The sequence below is a fragment of the Neomonachus schauinslandi genome, chromosome 10 (genome assembly GCF_002201575.2).
Source record: "Neomonachus schauinslandi chromosome 10, ASM220157v2, whole genome shotgun sequence".
Classification (NCBI taxonomy): Eukaryota; Metazoa; Chordata; class Mammalia; order Carnivora; family Phocidae; genus Neomonachus; species Neomonachus schauinslandi.
This window is the reverse complement of record NC_058412.1, coordinates 20,849,326-20,875,656: the sequence shown is the minus strand read 5'-3', so window position 1 is coordinate 20,875,656 and position 26,331 is coordinate 20,849,326. Positions and strand designations below refer to the sequence as shown.

The 26,331-nt window shown below is 60.2% G+C and overlaps 2 protein-coding genes across 4 annotated transcripts in view; one reads left to right on the top strand and one right to left on the bottom strand.

Annotated features, from left to right (window-relative positions):
* Positions 1-21,493, top strand: part of OTOF (otoferlin) — a 92,761-nt gene extending 71,268 nt beyond the window's left edge. For 2 of the 3 annotated variants that reach the window (XM_021697310.1, XM_021697309.1), the window contains 32 exons: positions 1,138-1,361; positions 1,828-1,936; positions 2,465-2,645; positions 2,764-2,884; positions 3,483-3,583; positions 3,704-3,794; positions 3,943-4,059; positions 4,384-4,536; positions 4,875-5,064; positions 5,174-5,298; positions 5,677-5,811; positions 6,510-6,671; positions 6,867-6,986; positions 7,467-7,628; positions 7,747-7,909; positions 8,487-8,557; positions 10,032-10,061; positions 10,488-10,619; positions 12,398-12,455; positions 13,262-13,398; positions 13,513-13,647; positions 13,995-14,132; positions 14,673-14,800; positions 14,921-15,091; positions 15,704-15,864; positions 16,617-16,759; positions 17,143-17,231; positions 18,580-18,678; positions 18,802-19,043; positions 19,129-19,307; positions 19,409-19,509; positions 21,199-21,493. In XM_021697310.1, coding sequence (XP_021552985.1) covers positions 1,138-1,361; positions 1,828-1,936; positions 2,465-2,645; positions 2,764-2,884; positions 3,483-3,583; positions 3,704-3,794; positions 3,943-4,059; positions 4,384-4,536; positions 4,875-5,064; positions 5,174-5,298; positions 5,677-5,811; positions 6,510-6,671; positions 6,867-6,986; positions 7,467-7,628; positions 7,747-7,909; positions 8,487-8,557; positions 10,032-10,061; positions 10,488-10,619; positions 12,398-12,455; positions 13,262-13,398; positions 13,513-13,647; positions 13,995-14,132; positions 14,673-14,800; positions 14,921-15,091; positions 15,704-15,864; positions 16,617-16,759; positions 17,143-17,231; positions 18,580-18,678; positions 18,802-19,043; positions 19,129-19,307; positions 19,409-19,509; positions 21,199-21,379 — 4,349 coding nt within the window. In that variant the 3' untranslated portion in view covers positions 21,380-21,493. Of the gene's footprint in view, positions 1-1,137; positions 1,362-1,827; positions 1,937-2,464; positions 2,646-2,763; positions 2,885-3,482; positions 3,584-3,703; positions 3,795-3,942; positions 4,060-4,383; positions 4,537-4,874; positions 5,065-5,173; positions 5,299-5,676; positions 5,812-6,509; positions 6,672-6,866; positions 6,987-7,466; positions 7,629-7,746; positions 7,910-8,426; positions 8,558-10,031; positions 10,062-10,487; positions 10,620-12,397; positions 12,456-13,261; positions 13,399-13,512; positions 13,648-13,994; positions 14,133-14,672; positions 14,801-14,920; positions 15,092-15,703; positions 15,865-16,616; positions 16,760-17,142; positions 17,232-18,579; positions 18,679-18,801; positions 19,044-19,128; positions 19,308-19,408; positions 19,510-21,198 lie in introns of all 3 variants that reach the window. The other variant, XM_021697307.1, reaches the window with a different exon arrangement.
* A 1,249-nt stretch (positions 21,494-22,742) lies between these two features.
* Positions 22,743-26,331, bottom strand: part of DRC1 (dynein regulatory complex subunit 1) — a 42,480-nt gene continuing 38,891 nt past the window's right edge. Inside the window, exons 14-17 of the mRNA XM_044918659.1 lie at positions 25,755-25,991; positions 24,643-24,783; positions 24,187-24,289; positions 22,743-22,973 (exon numbers count right to left, since the gene is read on the bottom strand). Of these exons, the coding sequence (XP_044774594.1) occupies positions 22,917-22,973; positions 24,187-24,289; positions 24,643-24,783; positions 25,755-25,991 (538 nt within the window). The 3' untranslated portion in view covers positions 22,743-22,916. The remainder of the gene's footprint in view (positions 22,974-24,186; positions 24,290-24,642; positions 24,784-25,754; positions 25,992-26,331) is intronic.

Here is a 26,331-nt window from a genome sequence, read left to right as displayed (position 1 = left end):
GAGTGAGGCTGCCTGGATTTGAACCTCAGCTCTGACAGTTAGTAGCTGTGTGATCTCTGGGCCTGTTTTCCCATCTGTGAATTAGAAATAATGATGGTGTGTGGTGTGTGTGTATACACATAGGTTTCACATATGCGTGTCTGCTGCCATAGTCCTGTCTGCAGCCTTGTGGGACTGACCCTTTCTAGGACCCAGGCGCTGGGCACCAGGGAGGTAGAGCAAGATAAGCATCCACTCCTGTCCTCATGGTGCTCACTGGGGACTAGGGAGGTGGATGTGCCATCACATGCTCAGAGCCTAAGGCCAGAGGCACAAAAGGCCACATGTTCTATGACTCCATTTATAGGAACTGTCCAGAATAGGCAAATCCACAGAGACAGAAAGGAGACTAGTGGTTGCCAGGGGCTGGGCGGGGGAGGAGACCCTGGACTAACTGCTAACAGGTACAGGGTTTCTTTGGGGGGCGATGGAATCGGGTGATGGTTCTACGACAGAGTGAATATACTGAAAACCACTGCAGTGCACATTTTTAAATAGTGAATTTTATATTATGTGAAGTATATCTTGAGTTTTTTAAGTGCCGTAATTCTTTTCTAAGCCAGGCAGAACAAAAACCAAACAAACATAGCACATGCCGCAGAATCGGACCCACGTTACAGATGAGACAGCAAAGACCAACAGCAGGAGAAGTCAGCTGGGACTAGGAATCGGGCCGGCCTCACGGGGGAAGTGTTACACAGGTGGACAGAGAGAGGATCTTTGGAGAGGAGGGGAGGGGTCCGCATTGGCAGGGTGCGAGATCGCAAGGGCCAGAAGGCCAGGCTGAGGAGTCTGAGGGGAGCGGGCATCTGTCCTTCAAATAGGTTGTAGGCGGACCAGGAGGCAGGGAGCCTGACCCGGGAAGCGCTCTGCGCAAACGAGGAGGCTGCCCCACGCCTGCCCACACACAGCAGATGTGAGCATCCCTAGGGCCTCCCGTCAGCCACTCACTGGCCCACAGGCTTTCTCCCATCTTGAGTGTTTCACCGAGCAAGGCATGGGGTTCTCAGCTCAGCAACTGGGAGCTGCCGGCCCGAGCCCCCAAAAGAGTTTCCACAACCCCCATGAGCCCCTCATGCCTGTCCCCGTGGCCCACAGGCTTCCTGCCCACACTGGGCCCGGCCTGGGTGAACATGTACGGTTCCACACGCAACTACACCCTGCTGGACGAGCACCAGGACCTGAATGAGGGCCTGGGTGAGGGCGTGTCGTTCCGCGCCCGCCTCATGCTGGGCCTGGCTGTGGAGATCCTGGACACCTCCAACCCCGAGCTCACCAGCTCCACGGAGGTGCAGGTGGAGCAGGCCACGCCCGTCTCGGAGGTGAGGACCCAGGGGGCTGGGCTGTCCTCCAGAGCCCCCAGCTCAGCGCCCTTCCCACCATGGCAGCCTAGGCCTGGGCTCTCCCTGTTGCTGCCCTGTCTGCCTCAGAGGGCAAGACCCCATGATGAGGCCTCCTTCCCCAGGAAGCAGGGGCCCGCACTCTGCCCCTCGTGGGGACCTCTGTCCCCTCCCACTGCCTATGCCTGCACTCTGACTGCAGGTCCCAAGATGGAGCCTCCTCTCTGCCCTGTTCCTGGCCATGGTTGTCCCTTTCAGGGATATCCAGGCTGGAGGGCAAAAGGATTTAGGCCTTCAGGGTCTGGGCTGCTTGGCTGCACAAAGGGGTGGGATGTCCGCCCCCAGTGGCCCAAAGGGCCTCTCTGTAAACAGACAGTAGTAGGGGGCCTGGCCCTAGGCCCAACATCCCTGCTCAGGTTTGAGGATGGTTTGAACCACTTCCCCACAGAGCTGCACAGGGAAAATGGAAGAATTCTTTTTATTTGGAGCCTTCCTAGAAGCCTCAATGATCGACCGGAAAAATGGAGACAAGCCCATCACCTTTGAGGTCACCATAGGTGAGTGCTGGGCTCACAGTGGGCTCTTCAGGCCTGGGGGCTGCTGGGTGGTAATGGCTAGGCCCCGCCCCACGGGCCTAGAAGGAGGGAAACCTTGACCACTTCCCTTCACGTGTCCTCAAGCACCCGCATAGCACACAGTGTTCACACGAGCGTGCACACACGCCCACAGCAGTTCCTTAGTGCACACACCTACAGGGCTGAGCTGTGTTCGGTATATGGGGAAGAAAGAAGGCTTCCCTGCAGAAGGGAAAGGGGAGAGAGTAGGGATCCAGGCCATGTCCTAGGCTGGACCTTGAGCTCAGTGGTCATCAGGGCTCCTAGCGAGGTCTTTGCACGGGGTAGAGGCCATGGGCACCTTCCTCTGGCTAGTGTTCTGTTGTGTCCAAGCTGGTACAGACTCCAGGCACCTTCCCCACTCCTTGCCCCCTTTCTTCCTCCCATAAACCCAAAGCAGCACCCGGATAAGAGGGCAGGAGCCTGGGGGGAAAGGATTCTAGGCCCTTGCGTGCCCCCTTCTGCCTCCAGGTAACTATGGGAACGAAGTTGATGGCCTGTTTCGGCCCCAGAGGCCTCGGCCTCGGAAGGAGCCTGGGGATGAGGAAGAAGTTGATCTGATCCAAAACTCAAGTGACGACGAAGCTGATGAGGGTGGGGACCTGGCCTCAGTGTCCTCCACCCCACCCATGCGGCCCCAGATCACCGACAGGTGAGCCAGGTGGATGGAGGGTCCTGAAAGGCCTTGCCTGCTGCCTCCCATCCTCTCATGGCCTGGCCTCCTACCTGCCTGCGCCCCAGTCCTCAACTTTCCACCTCCTCCCCCGCAGGAACTACTTTCATCTGCCCTACCTGGATTGCAAGCCCTGCGTCTACATCAAGAGCTGGTGGCCGGACCAGCGCCGTCGCCTCTACAATGCCAACATTATGGACCACATCGCCGACAAGCTGGTCAGGGCCAGGCGGGGGTGGGAGGGAGGAGGGGAAGGCAGGGGGTGGGGCGTGCTTCGGAAGGCCTCGCCTAGCTTGGAAGCCTCCCCTGCAACACACTAGGCAGTCTGCCCAGCAGCTTGCCATGGGGGGATAGGGGGCAAGGGTGAGGACTGCTGGAATAGCCCCAGCATGACCTCTGGTCCTATCCCTGCTCCCATGTGCCAGGAGTGGGTGGGGGGCCTGAGGACTACCTGGAGTGGAGTCTGGGAATCCTAGCCCATCCCGTCCTGGTGTTCCCTGGAGGAGGCTGGCCAACCCCTCTGTCTCCGGCCGGCACTGCACCCCCACCCCCCATCTAGCCTGACTTCTGCCCAGCCCCAGCGAGTCCACTGGGACCACAGGCCCACAGCCCAGAGGTGGCTTCTTCCTTCTGGAAGAGACAGAACCTGGGGAATTGGTTTCTGTATGGTGGTGGGACCTGGGGTGGGGGGCATGGTGCTAGTGAGGGGTCCCAGGTCGCTAGCCCTTCCTTCCCCTGATGAATGGGGGGAGACAGCTGGGGAGGTTGAGGTTGGGGGGCTATGGCTCAGCATGCACCCTCACTCCTGGTCCACAGGAAGAAGGCCTGAACGACGTGCAGGAGATGATCAAGACAGAGAAGTCCTACCCCGAGCGTCGCCTGCGGGGTGTCCTGGAGGAGTTCAGCTGTGGCTGCTAGTGAGAGGAAAGGGTGGGGGGCGAGGGGCTGAAGTGGGGGGCTGGGCAGGGAAGGAGGTGTCTACAGGCCTGCTGCTGGCTGGTGGGCTCCTCTGAGCGCTGCTCCCCCGGGTCCCCCAGCCGCTTCCTGTCCCTCGCTGACAAGGACCAGGGCCACGCATCCCGCACCAGGCTGGACCGGGAGCGCCTCAAGTCCTGCATGCGGGAGCTGGTGAGGACAAGCTGGACCACATGGGGGATCAGGGGAGGGTGCCCGAGGTGGGGGGACATTGGCCTCTGAGGTCACAGCCGCCAGGCCAGCCCCCTCAGTTGTGCGGTGTGGCCTGAGCCCCTCTCCCACACACCCTGCTCCCCTGCAGGAGAGCATGGGACAACAGGCCAAGACCCTGCGGGCACAGGTGAAGAGACACACGGTGCGGGACAAGCTGAGGCTCTGCCAGAATTTCCTGCAGAAGCTGCGCTTCCTGGCAGACGAGGTGTGCCCCCTCATCAGCACGCAGAGAGGGGATGCCCAGCCCCCAAACCCGAGTGACTCGAGTGGGGAGGGGGTTGCCACATAGGAAGGGACTGGACAGGACCACCTAGAAGCCCCTCCTGCTCTGACAGCCCCTGGGGGACCGAGGTGAACAAGCCCTTCCTCCTGTCGTGTGGGAGGTGAAGGAAGACCCAGCACCGGGGCCCTTCCCTCTGCAGGCCCAGGCCTGGCCCTCTGGCAGAGGCCCTGAGGGTCAGTCAGGCTCTGGGGGCCCTAGCCACGTGGCAGGACCCCTCCCTCAGCGCCCCCACCCCGCTGACCCCAGCCCCAGCACAGCATCCCCGACGTCTTCATCTGGATGATGAGCAACAACAAGCGCATCGCTTACGCCCGGGTGCCCTCCAAGGACCTTCTCTTCTCCGTCGTTGAGGAGGAGCTGGGCAAGGACTGCGCCAAGATCAAGACACTCTTCCTCAAGGTGCCAAAAGGGGAATGAGACTTGGGGGGTGGGGCTGGGGCTGGGGTTTGCACCTGGCTTCTTTCAAGGGATCAACCTCCCCACCTCTGGGTCTGGCAGGCCTGAGCTGACGGGGTGGAGCCCTCAAGTAGCAGGTGCTTGGAGAAGAGCTGGAGAGAGAATAGGGAGGGGGGGAAGGGGGCCAGATGGCACGGCCCTGCCCATCCCCCTCCGCACTCTTCCCACCCCCACCCCCAGCCCAGGGGGATGGCTGTGGAGGGGCAGGGGCAGCTCCCACTGAGGCCCCCACCCCTTCCTCACCCCGTGAGCCCAGCAGCTGACCGCACCCCCACCCCCAGCTGCCGGGCAAGCGGGGCTTCGGCTCAGCAGGCTGGACGGTGCAGGCCAAGCTGGAGCTCTACCTGTGGCTGGGTCTCAGCAAGCAGCGCAAGGACTTCCTGTGCGGCCTGCCCTGTGGCTTCGAGGAGGTCAAGGCAGCCCAGGGCCTGGGCCTGCACTCCTTCCCACCCATCAGCCTGGTCTACACCAGTGAGTGAGGCCCCCTGGGCCAGGCTGGGCTGGGCTGGCAGCCCTCACTCCGGGAGGGCAGTGGGAGGGGCCGCCTGTACCGGGAGCCTCAGCCGGCTTTCCCCCGCAGAGAAGCAGGCCTTCCAGCTCCGAGCCCACATGTACCAGGCTCGCAGCCTCTTTGCTGCCGACAGCAGCGGCCTCTCGGACCCCTTCGCCCGTGTCTTCTTCATCAACCAGAGTCAGTGCACAGAGGTGAGGGCCCACGGGAGGAGGGAGGAGTCCTGGGAAGCCCCTGAGCGTGCGGGACCCAGAGAACAGATCGGCCAGCACCCCAGATCCTTAGAGGACAGCCTTGCAGATATCTGCAGGCCCGGGCCACCTGGTAAAGACTAATTGTGGTTACATTCGATACAGGAGAAAGGAAAGACGTGGGGGTGGGGGACCTGGGAGCCAACCTCATGGTCACCTTCATTTTAAGCTTTCGGGAAGAGTCAGGGAACATGACACTCCTGTCCTCGGAGTCTCTGGAAGCCGCAGTAACCTGGGGTGACTACTGCTCACGTATCTGCCCACACACCACCACTTATTACCCATCTACCCCCCCGCCCCCTGCCCCGGCCCATGCTGCAGGTACTGAATGAGACTCTGTGCCCCACCTGGGACCAGATGCTGGTGTTCGACAACCTGGAGCTATATGGTGAAGCCCATGAGTTGCGGGATGATCCCCCCATCATTGTCATCGAGATCTACGACCAGGACACCATGGTATGGGTGGGCTCAGGCACCAGGGAGCTCCGCCTTCATCCCTGCACTCCACACCTCACCTGGCCAGCCCCAGAGCTCCTCAGCCAAAGTGCCTGCTGGGAAGCTGGGAGTGGGGGCTGCTGACCAGCCCCTCCAGCAGACCCAGGTGTCTCCTGTCCTGTCACTGCAGCCTGACCCCTTCCTGATGCCGTGGGCCTCTGGGATCTCAGGAAGGAGCAGGGTGTCCCCTGCTCCTGCCACAGACAGACCCAGCTCAGGCCCAGAGTCATCGTGCCAGCAAGTCCTGCTGTTATCAGCCTTCCTAAACTCCTGGGTCTCCCAACCCCTGCCCACACTGTCGCAGTCAGTAACAGCCTCACAGTTTTCCATGGGAACTCTGGGGTAGAGAAGGAAAGGATGAAGGGGACCCCTCCAGAGCTGGGGAGCCACCCCTCCAGCTACCGGGATACCCTGAGAGCTCTGGACTAGAGACAGGAAGATCTCACTGCTAGTCCTGAGTCCTGCATCTGCCTTTCGCTGCCAGCATGGCCCTGAGCAAGTCTGCCGTGGGCCCCAAGACATGGTTTTCCCCATCTGTAAAATGGGGTGATCACACCCGCCCCTTAGCTCCTGGGGCTATGGTGAGGACTGATCCCAGGTGTGAACATGCACAGTAAACTCAAGTGCTGGGAGGCCACCTTGGTTATTTGTCATATCAGGGAAAAGCCGACTTCATGGGCCGGACCTTCGCCAAGCCCCTGGTGAAAATGGCCAACGAGGCGTACTGCTCGCCCCGCTTCCCACCGCAGCTCGAGTACTACCAGATCTACCGTGGCAATGCCACGGCCGGCGACCTGCTGGCTGCCTTCGAGCTGCTGCAGGTGGGGCCACAGGGCGGGCCCGGGGGGCCGGGGGCCGGGGGCTGCTCTCCTCCCCGTCCTGCTGGGAGGCCAGTTTGACTGAAGCTGGGGCGTGGGTCTCAAGGCCTGGGACGTTGGCCTTCCCTGTCTCCCCATAGCACTTGACAGATAACTTATGGGGAAGGAGAGCGTGACACTATGACTCCCATTCCCCAGATTGGGCCAGCGGGGAAGGCGGACCTGCCACCCATCAACGGCCCCATGGACATGGACCGAGGTCCCATCATGCCTGTGCCCGTGGGCATCCGGCCCGTGCTCAGCAAATACCGAATCGAGGTACATGAGGGCTCCGTCAGGGTCCTCTAGGCCCTGCCCTGGACAGGCCCTGCCATCTTCTGGCTTCCTTGCCCCTTCACTGTCTTCCCATCAAGGCTCACATGCACACATTACACTGTGGGCATCAAGGGGTCTTTGGCAACCTCAGACCACTCCTCATTTTTCAGACAAGGAGACTGAGGGCCTTGGAAGGGAACTGACTTGTCCAAAATCACACCCAGAGCCAGTGGCAGAGCCAGGCGCCTGCCCGGTCCGCACTGAGTCACACTGTGTCATTCCAGGACCTTCCCCGGCCCTCCCGTCTGTGCCCCTACATCCACTCACACCCTGCAGCTGCTTGCAAGGACACTGGCCTCTCATCAGCTCTCCTGGCCCTGCCCCTCCTGACTTGCTGCCCACCCCCACCAAGCTCCTCCTCAGGTGGCCCAGCCCACCCTCCACTGGCCCCACTGACTACAGGGCTCCCCTCTCTCCACGCAGGTGCTATTCTGGGGCCTGCGAGACCTGAAGCGGGTGAACCTGGCCCAGGTGGACCGGCCACGGGTAGACATCGAGTGTGCAGGGAAGGGGGTGCAGTCGTCCCTGATCCACAATTACAAGAAGAACCCCAACTTCAACACCCTCGTCAAGTGGTTTGAAGTGGTGGGTGCAGACCCTGGGCATAGCCAGGCAGAGTGGGGTGTGGCCGGTGTGGCTGGGGGTGGCCCCACTGTGTCCCCCCTTGAGCCCAGGTTGCCCTTGCTCAACCCCGCCCCCCCAGGACCTCCCAGAGAATGAGCTGTTGCACCCGCCCCTGAACATCCGAGTGGTGGACTGCCGGGCCTTCGGCCGCTACACCCTGGTGGGCTCCCATGCCGTCAGCTCTCTGCGGCGCTTCATCTACAGGCCCCCAGACCGCTCGGCCCCCAGCTGGAACACCACGGGTACGGCCACTCCCCGAAGCCCAGGCCTGGCTCCACTCGGCCCACGGGAGGAGCTCCTGCCCACAGTCCAGGCCACAAAGCCGCCGGCTGGCTATGCACGGGCATCCCCGAGTAGGCATGGGGGAGGCCAGGAGAGGCCCCTTCCTGGGGGACAAGCTACCTCTGGCTGCCCATCACTCTAGAGCCAGAAAGGGCCAGAGCCGGACATGCTCTTCGAGAGCCTGAGGGCAGGTAGCTTCCTCTGCTGGTTCACGCATGAGACCCAGGCCTCCCTTCCAGCCTCCCTCCCGGCCCAGCCTCCATTGTTTGACTCCACGGCAGCTCCGCCTTCCCTCTGGCTCACGTTCTCCCCCTCCTTAGGCCTGTCTTTTCTCTCTCAAGTGCCCTGTCCCTCCCTCTTGCCTCAGAAAGCTCCAGAATCAGCTTTAGGCCTCTGGTCCTTCCAACCACCTCTGACTCTCCCTGTCATTCCTGTTCCTCCCTGTCTGCCTGCCTGTCTGTCCATCTCTCTGTCCAGTCAGGCTCCTCCGGGATGGCCGTGTGCTGTGCAACGGGGGCCTCTCCTCTCACCCCCCAGGGGAGGTCGTGGTGAACATGGAGCCGGAGGTGCCCGTCAAGAAGCTGGAGACCATGGTGAAGCTGGACGCGGTAAGGCACGCACCCAGGCTCAATCCCACGCCAGCTGGGCCTGGGTGACGCTTCTCAGGAGCAGGGCCGCCTCCTTTGGCCCATAGCCCTGGGCCCCCCAACCCATGGCACGTCATGGTGGAGGGCTAACCCTGGCTACGTGTGCAAGCAGCCCATCCTCGCTCTGTCCTGGAAAGCAAGACTGTCCACTCTGCCTGGGCCTCAGTGAGCACATGAACGTGCACACGTGCATGAGTGCGGGGTGTGCGTGGATGAGCGACAGAGAGAGCAGTAACCGTCTGAGGGAATAGCCTGTGATTGTTTTTACTCCAACAAACACCACCTTATGTTCATGCAGTAGATTCCTTGCATGAACACCAGTGTTCTTTCCAGAGGCTCCCTGGTTTTCCATCCTGGCCATTCACAAACCAATCTCCCTAGGCCTGGGCTGGGGAAGGATTTTCAGGTGGAAGCTCCTTTATTCCTCTTGGTTTGGGACACTAGGGCCATTTACCTGCCGGAGGGAACCCTGTCATCTGGGATTTAGATGCAGAGATGGTGTCTGCAGGGGAGAGTGGGAAGGAGACCCCAGGGGCCAGATGTGGGCTTCCTCCCTACCACATTCTCTCCACCCCATTCCTGACCTCAAGTCCTTCACACAGCCTGGGGCACCTCCTAGCTTCTGAGGTCTGGGTTTGGTCTGAATGACCTTGCCTGGGCCCACAGTCCTTGACCCCAGAGGGTCCCCAGCAGCTGGCTGAGTTAGCAGTGGGCATGGTTCTCAAGGGAGGGGAGCACTACCAGGAAAGCTCACTGTTCCAGGGCTGTGCCGCCTCAGCTCCCACCCTCCTGAACCTCTCCCTGAGGGCTCCTCCTGGGGCCAGGGGAGAGCCCCCTAATTTCAGACCATCAGTGAAAAAGAGCTTCCCCATCATCACCCAGACCCTGGGCTCTGGTGGGTGTTTTCACAACTATGCAGTTGTATGTGCATCCACTACATTTTAAGGTTCTTGCCCTGGTAAGTGGGCGGGGGGTGGGGTGGGGAGTCGAGTTGGATTTGACCCTGTCTAGCCAACATTACCGAACCCCTGCTGCATATGGGTCAGCCTCCCTGTCCACGCCCGAATGCCCACTGAAGACATCTGGGAAGTTACAACTATGCAGGTGCCCCGCCCCCACCTTGGGACTCAGCAGAGACCTGGCACTGATAGTTTGTAAAAGCCCCCTGTGAGTCTAGCACACAGCCGGGGTGGAGGATCACCACCCTCGAAAGTCTGAGGAGAAACATCTGCGAAGCAGACCTTTCTCAGGCTCATCAGGCAGTAGGCTCTTGTCAGGGCTAAGCCCGCAGAGCACAGGGGCTCACACAGAGAACGTCCCTGCATGAGCCCCCTCTCAGCTCTCACCCTTCTCCTCTCTGTGGCTGGGCGCCTGCCTGCCACTTCAGACCCCTGGTGGCTAATTCTGTCCCCATCTCCTTGGTTCCCCTCTGCAGTCTTCTGATGCCGTCATCAAGGTGGATGTGGTGAGTGTGGGGGCCATCTGGGGGCTTTGGGGAGAGAGAACCCTACAATGGCATAGGGTGTCAGGCCAAGGGGCCCTGCATCAGGGACTGAGCCACTCCCCAGGCCCCGGATGCTTGGGACCAGCACACTCCTCCCAAGAGGCAGAGGGAGAGATGTACTCAGGCAGCCAAGCCCCCGAGTGCCAGTGGCGCCTTGGCCAGCGGCTCGAATTGGCAAGTCATGACCCTCTCTGGGCTGTGGTATCCTCCTCCACAAAACAAGGCCCCGCCCCTTTGACATTGGTCACCCCTGGGAGCCTCATGGAGTCTAGGGCTTCCCAGAAGTAAATAGTCAGAAGGGATGGGGGACCCTTGGATGGTCCAGGGTCAGAGAATGGCCAGGGAGCAGGGCTGGAGGCAGGATTCTGGACCTGGCCAACCCTCCAGGCTGATGAGGAGAAGGAGAAGAAGAAAAAGAAGAAAAAGGGCAGCTCAGAAGAGCCAGAGGAAGATGAGCCAGATGAGAGCATGCTGGACTGGTGGTCCAAGTACTTTGCTTCCATTGATACCATGAAGGAGGTAAGGCCTCAGGCCTGGGCTGGGTTGCCAAGGAGGAATAGGGCTAGGGGAGTTGACCCCAACCCCACATCAGCCCCTCCTATCCAGCTTCTTTCCCATTCCCCACCAGAGCTCGTTCCCCACTGCATTAACATGAGCTTAGAACGGATTTGTCTCACATCCTTGAAGTTCTACTCAGGACCCACTTTTTCCAAGATGGCGGTCCAGTCTACCTTCCCTGGCTAGGTTTTCTCTTGTCGTCACTCTTTTATACCACAAACATCTCCTCAGTGTATATGATGAGTCAGACACCATCCTAGGTACTGTGGGAGGCCCAAAGGGAGCAATGATTTCTTGGTAGGACTTGCACCTCTTCATACTGCTTTGCTCTACACATCTCTGCCATTGTGGCCGTGGAATGTTCTTCCCCTACTGTGTGCCCACAGCTTCTGCCTGCTGAGGCTGATCGCACGTTCCAGAAAGTGCATTTCTCCTCTTCCTCGTTTGTCTCTCTCCACCCTGCCTACCCAGCTCAGGGCACTCCCTGACTTACCAGCTGACCAGAAGGGACGTTTGCCTGTGGTGGGTGTGTTTCCTCGGTAGGACCGGAGCTGACCCAGCCACCTCTCTCCTCCCCAGACCCTTTCTGTGACCCAGGCTGTGGGTGATGTTTCCCGTCCACATTAGTTTAGCCGGCTAAGCTGCTGTGGCAAGTTAGATGGGTGTGAAGAAGACAGATGCTTCTTTCTTTCTCACATAATGTCTGAGAGAGAGGCGTTAGGCTGGTATGGGGACATCGTGGTGGCAGATACTATGACCCTGCCGCTTGTTGCTGGCGTCTGTGTGGTTGGAGATGGCGCACCCTCAGCTCCTAATACCAGAGCACAGGAAGGGGTAAAGAGAAGAAGTGGAAGCACACTCTTTTCCTCTTGAGGGCCCAACCCAGAACCTGCACATATCGTTTCCACTCATGTTGGCCAGCATCTAGTCCCTCAGCCACACCTAGCTGCAAGGGAGCCTGGGAAATGTAATCTCGGGCTACATGCCTGTGTGTCCAGAAAAACCTCTAAGAGCAGGAGGGCAGAGAATTGGGGGTCGCCTAGTCGTACCTTTTCCCAGCTGGATTCAAGCTGGCCGGGCTGGAGCTCCAAGGGGCGGCCTGTTGTCTCCTTGTCTCTACTCCTATAATTTGCACAGGCTGCCACCAGGTGGCGCCCTGGTTAAAACCCCGTGATTTCGTTTCCAGCAGGTGGGATGGACTTTGGGGAAAGAAAACACTGATTCAGTTACTTTTCCACATTAAAAAAAGAATAATACTACTAAGAATCAACATTAAAGTGCATTTTACTTTTAAATGATACACAATTTAAAGAACCATAAGCTCCTGACTGCAGTTAGTCATACTGTACACATCATAAACTTCTTTTAACCCACTTACCCAGAGCACATGATGAGTTTGAACCCCAGTAGGAAAGTGTTTCTGTCTCTTTTTTTAAAAAGATTTTATTTATTTGTTTGAGAGAGAGACAGCATGAGCCAGGGGGAGGGGCAGAGGGAGAGGGAGAAGCAAGTTCCCCGCTGAGCAGGGAGCCAGACACAGGGCTTGATCCCAGGACCCCGAGACTCAGTCCCAGAACCCCGAGATCATGACCTGAGCCGAAGGCAGACGCTTAACCAACTGAGCCACACAGATGCCCGAAAAGAATTTCTAAGTATTTAAGACTGGTCTGAGACCACAGTATGGGGTCAAAAGCCTCCCCAAGAAGCCCACCTTCCCTCCTCTTCACCTCTTTTGTCAGCAACTTCGACAGCAAGAGGCCTCAGGCATTGACTTGGAGGAGGTGGACAACACTGAGGGTGAGCCTGGGACCTGCCAGAGTAGGGGGGTCCCCGCCTATCACCAGCCATCTCTGGGCACCAGGGGCAGGCGTAGGCCCTCATTTGGAGTGGCTTGTGCTCGGACCAGTTCAGCAGCCACAGTGAGGAACAGACATTTAAAGCCACAGAACATCAGAGCTGGAAGGGAGCCCAGAGCTCCAGCATTTTCCAGACCTTTTCCATGGAACCCTGTTAATGGCTATTCCAGGGGGAAAAGAGGATTCTTTGGTCAAATGGATTAAACAGGTCTTTTGGCACAGGACTTCCCAGTGCCTTTAATATGCAAATGCTAATATAAGTCTCTAAGTGGAAGATACGTTATAAAATATTTCACCAGCTTATCTAACCACAATGTATCCTTTCTTCTAAAACATTCCAAGAACATCTACAGCTGGTGTTCCACTGACTGTAGTTTGGGAAATGCTGATAGAGAACAGCCCTCTGAATTGACAGACATTGAGGCCAGAGAGGAGAGTGAGCTGGCTCAGGGCTGTGCAGCTCAGGCCTCCTGACTCAAGACCCAGGCTCCTTCCCTGCTCTCCGGGGCCAGAGGGCGTGACAGCAGTCTGTACGCGGTCCCAGGGTGGCTTTCTGGGTGCCCTGCACCCGTGTGAGGCAGGCGTGCCAGGAAGTATTGTCTGCGGTTTACAGATGAGTACACAGAGCCCTGAGAAGTCAAATTAGCAAAATAAGTTAGCAGTGGATCTGGGTCTCCAACCCAGAACTTCCTGCTCCATCGTTTCTGCCCCAAACTGACCAGGACCTCCTTTTCTGATTCTGGCCAGGCCTGAAGGGGCCAATGAAGGGCAAGGAGAAGGCAAAGGCAGCAAAGGAAGAGAAGAAAAAGAGAACCCAGAGCCCCGGCTCTGGCCAGGGTTCTGAGGCCCCTGAGAAGAAGAAACCCAAGATTGATGAGCTTAAGGTGAGGGTCTGGGAGCAGACCCAGCAGGGGCCTGGGGTCCTGCTTGGGGCAGCAGGTGGCAGATGGGGTGAGACAGAGACCAGTGGTCATGCCTTGTCCCCCGGCCTGGCTCAGGTGTACCCCAAGGAACTGGAGTCCGAGTTCGACAACTTTGAGGACTGGCTGCATACTTTCAACCTGCTGCGGGGCAAGACAGGCGATGACGAGGATGGCTCCACGGAGGAGGAGCGCATCGTGGGCCGGTTCAAGGTCAGGCGAAGGACGTGCACCCAGACCCTGAGCCCTGAGCCACCGCCCTCCCCGGCCAGCGCTTATCCCCACCCCGAGCCCCAAGCCCAGGGCTGACAGTCAGGTGGAACTGTCAGCTACACTGATTGGTAAAATATGATAGTATTTCTATGCTGATAAAAAAAAAAGAGCATCTACCCTGAGTGCTCCACCCTCAACATTGCCCTGGCCCCCTCCCTCCAGAACCCCGGAGCTTCCCTCTGATCCAGCAACTAAAGGGTTAAGGCCCGGAGCAGCAGGGTGCAGACCCTCAGTGCAGTTTTGAATGCCTGTGGGAACTGCACCCTGACCCCCCTGCCTTGCCCCAGGGCTCCCTCTGTGTGTACAAAGTGCCACTCCCAGAGGACGTGTCCCGGGAAGCCGGCTACGACCCCACCTATGGCATGTTCCAGGGCATCCCCAGCAATGACCCCATCAATGTGCTGGTCCGAGTCTATGTGGTCAGGGTAAGACTCCCCTCAGATCCTCTCCCCATAGTCTCCCTCCCAGTCCCCCTGCCCAGGGGGAGCTAAAGCAGCTGCAAAGTGACAGCCCCCACTGGGAGACACCAGAAAGGTCATCTGGTCTAGTTCCCACCTTTTTCTTTTTTTTTTTTTTAAGATTTTATTTATTTATTTGAGAGAGAGAGCGCGCACGCGCACGTGCAGGGGGGAGGGGCAGAGGGAGAGGGAGAAGCAGACTCCCCGCAGAGCAGAGAGCCAGACACGGGGCTAGATCCAGGACCCCGGGATCATGACCTGCGCCAAGGGCAGACGCTTAACCAACTGAGCCACCCAGGCGCCCTTAGTTCCCACCTTTTATGGAGGAGGAAGCCAAGACCTGAGACAGGCAGTGACTTGCCCGGGGTCACACAGCAAGTCTCCTGTCTCTGGTCCAGCGCTCGCACCCTCTGCCATCATGGGACCATCAGGGAGGGGGGTGAGGGCACTGGAAGATGAGCAGGGTGTGTGGGGAGCCTGCTCAGGAGCACCCCTCCCCCATCCCAGGCCACGGACCTGCACCCCGCAGACATCAATGGCAAAGCCGACCCCTACATCGCCATCCGGCTGGGCAAGACAGACATCCGCGACAAGGAGAACTATATCTCGAAGCAGCTTAACCCTGTCTTTGGGAAGTAAGGCCTCCTGGTGTCCCACATGCCCCCACTCCCGCCCCGCCCCGGCTTCCCCAACCCCGCCCCCCACCCATCTTACCCCACCCTGAGCTTCAGCCCTTCTAACCCCCACCCCGCCAGGTCCTTTGACATCGAGGCCTCCTTCCCCATGGAATCCATGCTGACGGTGGCCGTGTATGACTGGGATCTGGTAGGCACCGACGACCTCATTGGGGAAACCAAGATCGACCTGGAGAATCGCTTCTACAGCAAGCACCGCGCCACCTGCGGCCTCGCCCAGGCCTACTCCCTGTGCGTGGGGCGGGGCGGGGCGGGGCGGGGCGGGCCTGCTGCGTCTTGACTCTGAGGTCAGGATCAGAGACTGTGATTTGGGAAGGGGGCTCTAGGACGGTTTCTGTCCCCGGCCAGGCCGCCTTCCCTGCAGGCTCTGGGCAGACCACAGATTCTAAGAGAGGAGAGAGCCAGGGGATTCCAGGACAGAGGAGGCTGGGCCAGGAGAGAAGCGGGGCTGGGAGGAGAGGCGGCACTGCTCTAGAGTCCACGGGGATCTGGCCAGCCTCTGCCACTGATAGGCTGCGTGACTCTCGTCACATCCCTACCCTCTCTGGCTTTCAGTGTCCTCATGGGAGTCTTCGAAGTGCCAGAGGAGAGGGCACAGTTGGGGAATGGGTTGGGCTATGCTGGGGGAGGCTGAAAGCTCATGCTTGGACACCGGGCATGTGAGGCTGGAGCCTGGGGTCGGAGGGATCAGCCTCCAGCAGCCCTAGTGTCTCAGGTGGGGCCCACTTGCTGACATGGGGGAGCAGCCAACTTAAGAGAACCGCCTGGAACCAACCAGTTCCCACCTGGGGATAGGCCCAGCTGCACCTGAGCCCCACGAAGCCTGTGTGCCCCCTCCCACAGACATGGCTACAATATCTGGCGGGACCCCATGAAGCCCAGCCAGATTCTGACCCGCCTCTGCAAGGAGAGCAAGGTGGACGGCCCCCATTTTGGGCCCCCTGGGAGAGTGAAGGTGTCCAACCGTGTCTTCACTGGGCCCTCTGAGATGGAGGATGAGAATGGTAACAGGGCTCTGGACACAGCCACGGGGGGCGGGAGGGGGGAGCCAGAGGCCAAGAGGAACCCACACTTCCCTGTGGCAGGACCTCGAGGCCTAGACGGAGGTCTCCTTAGACCCTCTGCCCATCAGCCTAGAGTCCCATTCCTGTCTGCCCAGCCTCTGCCCTTCCACCCCATCCTACATGGCACCTGCCCACTTGTCTTCTTGTTTGAGAGGGAGACTCTCAGAATTCCTGCAGGGTAGGAAGGTTCCCCCCATTCTGCAAATGAGGACACTGAGACCCAAAGTGTTTCAGTGACTTGGCCAAAGTCACATGGCTCTTCAGAGGCAGAGTGAGGTGTGGGCCCAGATCTCTCTGACTCCAAGCCCTGGGCCCTCGCCACTCCCTTGCCCATGTGGCACTTCCCAGAGAATGGGGAGACATGTGTGCTGAGGAACTCTTGCTGGCCGCCTTCAGGGCGCTGGGCCAGGAAGTGGATTCCTGCCCTCCCTGCCCTCACGGCCCAGTGGGATTCTCTGGTCAGGTTTCCCTGGCAGAGCAAACCCAGGAACACAGGTCTCGCTGGGCCCTATGGGGCAGCTGAGAACTTGGGCAAGCCAGTTCTCCCCCTGTGCCTCAGTTTCCCCAACAGTAAAAAGGAGGTAGGATGGACAGGTGATGGCTCCAGGGCCTCTTTGTGCCCCTGGGTCTAGCCCAGCACAGGTTTCCTGTTCTGCTGAGGCCGGGTGCCACTGACCCACTGGCACCCACAGGTCAGAGGAAGCCGACAGAAGAGCACGTGGCACTGTGTGCCCTGAGGCACTGGGAGGACATCCCCCGCGTAGGCTGCCGCCTGGTGCCCGAACATGTGGAGACTCGGCCGCTGCTCAACCCTGACAAGCCAGGCATCGAGCAGGTGACGCTCGCAGGCCGAGATCTGAGGTTCTTTGGTGCCTGGGATCAGGGAGTCCCAAGCTGAGTCCATAAAAATGGATCCTCCTGTTCACCACATTCCCCAAAGCCTGGCAGGTGCTTCCCCACCGTGGCCCCTCACAGCGACGCCAGTGGCCCGTGTCTTCGCTTTGAGCGAGTCACATCAGCTCGGGCGGCCCTGGGCTGTCTCCCCTGGAAGCTGTGACTGGCTATTGGTGATGGCGTAGGAATTCTGGCACCCAAGGATGAAACTGGGGAACTGGGTCCCGAGGGAACAAAGGTTGGGGGAGTGGGTGGAGAAGAGAGCTGGCCTTCCCGGGCAGGGGGGAGTCCGTGGGGAGACCTGCCACGCCCCCTCCTCCGCAGGGCCGCCTGGAGCTGTGGGTGGACATGTTCCCCATGGACATGCCGGCCCCCGGGACGCCTCTGGACATCTCCCCCCGGAAGCCCAAGAAGTGAGCCCCACCCCTCCACGGCCTTCCTTCCTGTCGGGGCCCCAGGCTCGGATCACCCACACCTTAGCGGTGCTTCCCCTGTGGCCTGGTCGGGGGATCGGAGCAACCCTTGGAGCCGGCGGTGGGGCCGGCCCGGGTTGGGGGTAGGTCCCCGGGGGGGGGGGGGGGGTCCCCTTGGCCGAGGCAGAGCCACACCCCTGGGTGCGGTCGGTGAGGCCGGGAGCCGATGCGCACTCGCTAGCGCCCTCCTGTGGACGGTCATCCCCACAGCGGCCACTACCCCTGAGCCTGCTCTGCGTTGTCCCCACTCCAGGCTGTCAGTAAGCCCTGCCGAGGAGATATGCAGGAGTGAGGCGCAAGGGTGGTAGCCGCCAGGGCCCGAGCCGCCGGCCTCTCCCACTTGACCCTGGCCAGGTCACGTTGCCTCCCTGGTCCTCAGTTTTGCCATCTGTAAAATGGCAGGACGGAGTTGCTGCCAGTTCTGACCTCCTCAGGGCCTGGAACCAAGGCCAACTGCCTGGGTGGGGAAGCAGCACAGACCCCGCACACTCAGAGGGGCCCCACGCTTATTTCAAAATGGCAATATTTAAATTCTTAATTTTTTAACAAGGGGTCCCGCATTTCCATTTTGCGCTGAGTCCTGTCAATTCTAGAGCAAATTCTGCCTGGAATAGCCTCCAGGCCCGAGGTCACGAGTGTGCTGTCCCAGGGCTGGCCACTAGGGGACACCTCACCCCATTGTGTCCCCCAGGGACTTGTAGTCAGGGTGTAACGCCCTAACTCCAGGGAGAGCAGCGCTCCAAGCGACGTGGAGGGGGTGACTCAACCTTCCTCCTAATGGTTGAAATGTAACCACCGATTTGCAATGACAATTACACTTCAAAGGGAAAAATCCTCTTCAGGGACAAGGGCATAAAGGAAACCAGATTCCGCAGGTGTCCCCTGCCACCTGCTGGGCTTAAATGTGCACTTGTGTTAGAGCGGGAGGGTCTTCTGGCCTCTGGAGACCGGGATCGTGCTCAGCAGCCCCCAGCAGCAGCCCTGGGTCAGCCTCCCTGTCCAGGAGTGTGCTCTGGGTCCTGGCATGCCGGCCAGTCGGGCTTCCCCTAGGGCTCTCCTCACAGCAGCTGTGCTGGCCCGTGACCCTCCCTCCCTCACCCAGGGCCCCAACATCCCCCTGTCCCCTCAGCTCCCCGTCCTCGCCCCCTTCCCTGAATCAGCTCTCTCCACCCCAACCTGGCTCACCCCGAGTCCCCAGGACTCCCCTCGGTTACCTGCCCCATCTGCACCCCAAGACCCTGGGGCAGCCCTCACCCCCAGACTGCGAGGCAGCCTCTCCCCTGCCCAGGTACGAGCTCCGCGTCATCGTGTGGAACACGGACGAGGTGGTCCTGGAGGATGATGACTTCTTCACTGGGGAGAAGTCCAGCGACATTTTTGTGCGGGGGTGGGTGAGAGGGCACCGGGCTGGGGCAGGGAGGGGGTGAGCCCACCTTCCTGGGAGGCAGGCGAGGAGGGAGGGGGCTCCCTGCGGGTGGCCCCCCGTTCTGGAGCCGATGGCACCTGGCAGGTGGCTGAAGGGCCAGCAGGAGGACAAGCAGGACACGGATGTCCACTATCACTCCCTCACCGGCGAGGGCAACTTCAACTGGCGCTACCTGTTCCCCTTCGACTACCTGGCCGCTGAGGAAAAGATTGTCATCTCCAAGAAGGAGTCCATGTTCTCCTGGGACGAGACGGAGTACAAGATCCCCGCGCGGCTCACCCTGCAGATCTGGGACGCCGACCACTTCTCCGCAGACGACTTCCTGGGTGCAGGGCTGGGGAAGGGAGGGGGGCGGGCAGGGGGAGCCCAGCCCGGGGAGGGTCGTCAGAGCTGACTGCAAGGCTGCCACAGGGGCCATCGAGCTGGACCTGAACCGGTTTCCTCGGGGCGCAAAGACAGCCAAGCTGTGCACCATGGAGATGGCCACAGGGGAGGTGGACGTGCCCCTGGTTTCCATCTTCAAGCAGAAGCGCGTCAAAGGCTGGTGGCCCCTCCTGGCCCGCAATGAGAATGACGAGCTCGAGCTCACGGTGGGGACCACGGCTGCTCGGGCAGAGGGCAGGGCTGGGCGCGGCTAGGGTGCTGAGGGCCTGGCGCACGGCCTGAGCGCTGGGCCCCTTCCATTCTGCAGGGCAAGGTGGAGGCGGAGCTGCATCTACTGACCGCCGAGGAGGCAGAGAAGAGTCCTGTGGGCCTGGCCCGCAATGAACCTGACCCCCTAGAGAAACCCAAGTGAGTGTGCTGCCGGCCATGCCGGTCTCTGGGGCCACGGGAGCAGGAAGGCGGGGCCGGAACCTTCTGGCCTTCTTGCTCCGGCCCTGCAGGCACCTTGCGCTCTCTGTCCCTTGCTGGGCAGGGCAGCCCCCTGTCCTGTCTGCTGCGCCCTGGAATCCACGCTTCCCTCTGAACCAAAGCATGGGCCACCTCTGCAGGAGAGCGACGCCTCTCCGGGGAAGGCCCCGCCTCGCAGAGTTAACGCTCTCCCTAGTTTTGCCAGAAGCCAGCGGTGGCCATGGAGTGGGGGGCGCCGGGCGGCCCTGCTGGCGGGGGAGGTGCCCAGAAGTGCACACACACAGCCCAGGGGCGCCCCCCCCCCCCCCCGCCCCGGATGCGAGGCCCCTGCCACAGCCGGGGCCTTCGTCCTCCGCATCCTTTGTCCGCGCTGCCTCGGCCCTGTTGCCGCTGCGGCCAGACGCGAGCTGCTTGGGGTTCTTGAAGCCTCTCCAGTCGGCCCGCTCCTTCCTGTGGCGCACGTACCACTGCTCACACTCCTGCTGCCGTTCTGCTCGCCCTCGTCCTCTGCTTGGTGCCAGCTGCCCGGCCAAGAAGGCGCCGGGGCCCTGGGCCTGGCCTCCTGCTGGCTCCGGGGCTCCTCACTTGTCCCTCCGGACCGCGGGCCGCCGAGCTTCAGCAGGCGGCGCCCACGCGTGCACGCGCGCACACACGGAGGCACACGTGCACGCGCACATACACGGAGGCACACGTGCACGCGCGCACACACACGGAGGCACACGGCTGCACACGTGCGTGCACACGCCAACTCCCAAGCCGCCAAACGGCCCCCTGGGCTCTCAGAACCCAAGGGACTGTCGTATGTGAGTGCGGACTGGGCCAGAGAGGCACGGCAACTTGCCTAAGGTCACCTAGCAGATCAGAGCTGAGACCCAGCCTAGGTTTTCACATTGCCGGCCCAGCGTTCTGGGCCGGACACTGCTTCCTGTCCTCGTGGCAGAATGACAGACTCTATGCCTTTGCCACTGGCAGAAAGCAGTTGGCATGTGGACGGGGGACGGGGAAGGGTTTGGCCAGGACTCGCCAGCAGTCGGGTTCTCGCAGCCAGTTCCCACCGGCCCCCACCTCGCAGCCCGGAGCCGTTTTCCGCCGTGTGACCCGGGAAGGGTCTCCATCCCGTCCCCCCAGCTTAGCAGGTGCCATCTGCTGAGCAGCCTGGGGGGCCGGGGGGCCTAGCCCTGCGCGTTCACTTCCTCGCCCTGCCCCGCACCAGCCCCAAAGGCAGGGTCCGCCATTAACCCTGCTGTGTAAGTAAGGAAATTGAGGCTCAGACGGGCCTCGCTTGCCCATCACCGCCGGGCCTGGAAAGCGGGTGCCCTGCGCTGGAGCTGCACTCCGCCCCGAAGGTTCTGGAGGGGGTTGCTGGGACAGGAGTTTGAAAAAAGCCTATTCAGTACTTGAATTTTCTGTCTTGACGTCTTATAAACTCTCCTGTTTTCATAACATTAACGACAGGAAGGCACGTCCTGGCCGGGAGGCTGTGCAGAAGGCAGGGCAGTGAGCAGAGTGCGTCCCACAGGGGCTCCTCAGACCCTCGGCAGGGCCCGGTGGGGACCGACGCTATGTTCTCAGAAAGGGGGAGAGGTTGAGAGGCCCACTGCCTGACCGCGGCTCCCCCTCTGCCCCCAGCCGGCCCGACACGGCCTTCGTCTGGTTCCTCAACCCCCTCAAGTCCATCAAGTACCTCATCTGCACGCGGTACAAGTGGCTCATCATCAAGATCGTGCTGGCACTGCTGGGGCTGCTGCTGCTGGCCCTCTTCCTCTACAGCCTCCCTGGCTACATGGTCAAGAAGCTGCTCGGGGCGTGAAGCCCCACAGCGCAGGAAGCCCAGTGTCCCTCCCCTGTGGCCTCAGGTCCCAGAAGCCTGCCTCCTGCTTGCTGGGCCGGTGACCCGGCCCCTCTCATCCTCCCTCCCAAGCCCGTTGCTTGCCCCGTGCCACCCACCTTGTCCCTGCCTGTGGGGTGGGAAGGGTGAGAAGGAGTGGGGTCCTGCCCCTCCTGGCTGGGGCACCCTGGCTCGGGTAAAGCCACCCCAGAACCCCCCCCCCCCAGGCCTTCCAGTGGAGGAGTAAAGCTTTAATGGAATTCACTGAGAATTAGCGAGTGCCCAGAGCTATAAAAAGAATGAACAAGCAAAAAGCATCACCCTCCCTCCCCCACAGAATCTCGCGAGGGCAGCCACACCACCCGTCTTTGTTCTGCACACGTGGGCCAGACCCTTCGCACGAAGGGTGCGGCGGTGGCTGCCTCTGCCCTGCGGCCCTCCCGAGTGCCTCCTCCTCCTGCCCAGGGAGCTGCCGTGGTGGGTGCACAAGCCCCGTCCCTGCCCTGCCTGTGGGTTTTTATCGCTTCCCAGAGCTCCCTCTGCCCAGTCCCGCGCTCAGAAGCCCAGATGAGGAGCACTGAGAGTGAGCCCCGGTGCCCAACCCCGCCCGCCTGCCCTGCCAGGCCCTCATGGAGGCCAGGATGGGAGGGGGTACTTGCCCTGAGAGCTGGGTTTCTGTTGGCTGTTGTTCCTTTCTTGAGTGGTGATTTTTCTCTTAATAAAAGGAATTAAACACTGAGCTGAGAAGTCTGCATTTGGCCAAGTGGGGGGACCAGTATAGGGAGGGGCCCAGGGTCTGTGAGCCCTCTGAGGTTGGCAAACTCAGCACCAGCTGGGCCCCTCCGGCTCTTCCCCTTTGGATAGCCTCGTGGCCCAAGGTTCAGGGAGGGCTTAAGGCACTGGGCCACCTGCCCAGGCTGCCCACGGGAAGAGCCTCGCACTATACCAGGTGGCAACGGGGACCCCAAAAGCTCACCAAAAGGGTCCTGCAGGCCCAAGGACAGTCTGAAGGCTTAAGAGTGCAGGGCACGTGGGAGGCTCAGTTGCTTAGCATCCAATTCTTGATCTCAGCTCAGGGCTTGATCTCAGGGTTAGGAGTTTAAGCCCCGCCTTGGGCTCCACACTGACCCTGCAGGAGCCCCAAAAGCTCCAGCCTCCACTCATAGACCACCCGTTGCCCCCAAAAGCAAGAAGTGAGTCCCATGCCACCGGCCTAAGCTCAGTCCCACAGTGACAGGCCTGTTCCACCACGGTCTGAGGTGGGGACAAAGTCTCCTCATGACATGAGGTGGGGTCAAGGGCCAGTAGCTCAGGGGACCTGAACTCTTTGAAGAGATTCAGCCACAACTTTTTAAAGACTTTAATCATGACGGCAGGATACAGGTAACCGCTCGGCCTTCTTTTGACAGGCCCGATCACGGCAGCTCTGGCCAGTCCAGGGTGGCCCCAGGCAGGTGCCCGGGTGACACGTGCCAGCGCCAGCCCGCACCTTAACTCGGCAGCCTTCTGAGGCCCGGCTCTATTTTGTGGGTACCCGGAACACCTGGGTTGGTGGAACTTGCAGTTCAGAGTTTATCTGGAAAAGAAAGAGTACAGCTCATCACCTCTTTCCCAGGGCCCTCCTCCTTCGTGACCTCGGGGGAGCAGGTGCTCGCGTTGGCTCTCCTCAGGGCTCCAACTCTCGGCAAGCACTTCCTCCCCACGTGCTTCCGGGTGCTGGGAAAGCCCGCAGTCTGCCTTCCTTCGGAAGAGAAGTCCTAGGGCTTTGGGTTGGCCTGTGCTCCAGCCAGCTAACCTCTGGTAACCTTCTGAACCTCTGCTCTGAGCCACGCTCTTAAATCCTCCGTCTCCCCTGCACCTGTCCAGCCCTGCCCCTGCCCGCACCTCCCCATCCTCCTGTGCGCGGCAGCACGGACGAAAGCGTGGGCCACACAGCCCTCATGTCCGTCACGACACCAAGGCTCACCACATCCTCTGTTCAGCAGTGGCCCGGGGCCCGCGACCACGGCAGGGCCACACTCCCCGTTCCTGGGCTTGTGGGTGGCCCCGGTCACCTCTCCCACACACAGCGGGTGACGGAGGGCCTACCCTCAGCCCGGTGTGTCGAGGCCCACGGCCTCAGCGCCACGTGAAGGAGTCCACACTAGGAGAGCCGAGTCAGCAACTGTGCGACGAATGGATTCTAACCTTCGGAGCAGAGACGGTGGGACTTCTCCTCCCGCAGGCCATGGCGGAGTTGCCCCAACCGTCACTGGAGTGATCAAGAGTGGGGGCCAGGGACCATCTGTCCCACTTGGGGCTTCCTCTCGCCATGTCATATCCCAGGCCGGACAACCTGGCCGGCAGAGTGGGAAGAGCCCAGGGCTCTGGGCACGTCACAGGGTCTCCCAGTTTTCATTCTCCTTTTTGGGAGAATCGCCTGTGCCCTATCGACTTCACAGAGGGGTTAGGAGCAAAGAAGAAATTTCATGAGGAGGGGCCCTGTGGCCTGTGACGTCATCACAGCCTTTGGCCCTGCTTCGGAGGACGGTCCAGCAAGGAGCGGGCACCAAAGACCACGGCATCCGAGGGGCGCTATTATAGCCCAGATGTCCAGGAGGAGGCTTCAGGCAATGTCCACTCCCTTGCCCGATCATTCTGTCCCAACCTGAGGTACGACTGTTGATATTTCATGTCACATCTCAACGCTCCCTTGCTTCTAGTGAGGGAAGAGACTCATTTCCTAAGAGCAGTCCCACTGCCTCCCCCAGCCTCCTGCCTACCCTCCTCGGAGCCTCCCTGTCACCCACCTTGGAATCTAGATACTTTTGAAGCAGCATCTGGAGCTCTGTGTTCTGCTGCTCCAGCGAGTTGTTTTCTATCAGCAGCTTGGCCCTCTGGGTCAGGATGAGGCTTTGGGCAGAAAAATCAGTTAGAGGCTCACTGGATCCTCCTCCATTCTCCGCCAAGGAGGGGCCAGGATCTCTGGGTTTCTGTTCTGGTTGGAGGCGGAAGAGGAGCCCAGAAGCCTCGCCCACCAGCGCAAACTGTCTGCCCTGAACGAACTAGGCGGGCAGGAACAGAACAGGAGGGCAGGGCCGCAGGGCCAGCCACCCAACGCCCCAGGCCCCTTCGGCGGGAGCCTTCCTTCCAAAGGCAGCTTTTCTCTCCAAACCAGGGAGGTGGCAAATGTGGCCACGGCAAGCAGGATCCTTCCCCACCGCCTGTCTGGCCCCCTCCTTCTGCACAATGACATGCGGGCTTACTGGTATTTCTCCAGGGCTGTGTACAGAGCGTCCCAGAGGTTCTGCGTGGTGTCAGGGATAACCGTGGTCAGGGCCTCCCAATACTCAGAGTCCCTCGAGTTATCCCGCACATACTTCAACTTCACTGGTGCCCGAGAGTCCCTGAAGGTTAAGAGCAAATGTCGCATCATCTCCATCTGCCCCCCCCCCCCCCGCCCCCCCCCGCGCCCCCCCCCCCGCCCGCCCCCCCCAGACTCTCGCTTTCCCACCGGACACCTCCCCACTCAGCTATGCCAGTCTATCGGTTTCTGGCAGATTCTCTGAAAGGGCACACGACTATCGTTAATGTTCCCGATTCCTGGTGCCATTGTCGCCTTTGTGACAGCATCCCTGGAGTTCTATCCCACCCCCTTCTCTCGGCCAGTTTACCTCACTGGCCTTCCATGCCACTACTATGTCCATTTCTTTCACTAATGCATCTAAAAGCCCTCTCAGAATTCGGCTGCCCTCAAGGATAGCCTTGATCCAGGATATCATCACCTCCACCAGGACGAAGCCCCCGGCTGCTCTCCTGCATCCAGCACCACCCCCCTCCCTGCCACCAAAGGGATCTTTCTAAAATGCAAGCCCAAGCGTGGCTCCACCCACTGCTCAAGACCATGTTCTGGCTCCAGTCCACTCAAGGGTAAAGACAAAGGTCTTGCGCACAGCGGGCAAGGCTCTCCGAGATCTGGCCCCCCAACCACCCACCAGCCACACTTCCCACGAAGACCCTGCCACCAGCCACACCTCTTGAACACACCCTTCCCCACAGTGACACCTGAAATGGCTCTTCCCCCACTTATCCACCTAGCAAAACCCAGTTTGGGTGCCTGAAGCCCTCAGACATGCCAGATGGGGTGGCCATGGCCTCCCTGGAGCAGCAGGACACCTCATTATGCTCTGGCCACCGTCCTGCTCACAAGGTGCGACCTCCACAGGGCACAGCAGACCCCGTGACTGACCGCTGAATGAATGATGCACGAGAAACCGCAAATCGCTTCTACACCCACTCCCTCCCTTCGCGTCCACGGATTCCTCCCCCCTCCCCAGCCTCTGCTCGGCCTCCACCTTCCCTGAGCCCTCCAGCACACCTGGGCTTCTTTAGACCCATGACAAAGGCCTCCAGAACCTTGAGGACATCGTTGGGATGGATGAGCCTGGGAGAAGGGGGGGCCTCCTTCTCTTCCGGCTCCCCGTCCACGAGGCTTTCCTCTTTCTGTCCCTTGAGGTCTGGCTGCTCCCCTGGCTCCAGCGCCGACAACAGGCTTGTTTGCTCCTGTGGGGGTGACAGATGCCAGGGCTTGAGCTGGAGAACGGCGTAAGGGTGACTATGGATCGGGGGCACACAGCAAGCATGAGTGTCTGAAGACAGGCAGATAGAGAAAAAGTAGAGAAAAGTTTACAGAAAGTTACAGAAAAGATGCCAAGGGACACATTTACAGGAACAAAGAAATGGTGAAAGGGTGGAAGAGAAGGGGGATAGGATCAGGGAGAGGCACACAGGGGGCTTCAAAACAGTGATAATCTTCTATTTCTAAATTGGGGCTCATCGGTGTTCATTTTATTGATAGTCCTAAAGCTGACACTATATATCTTTTTGAATCAAAAATCACAAATTACATTTTAATTTTTTAATTAAAAAAAGTCTTCCTCCTACTCCTGTCTCAT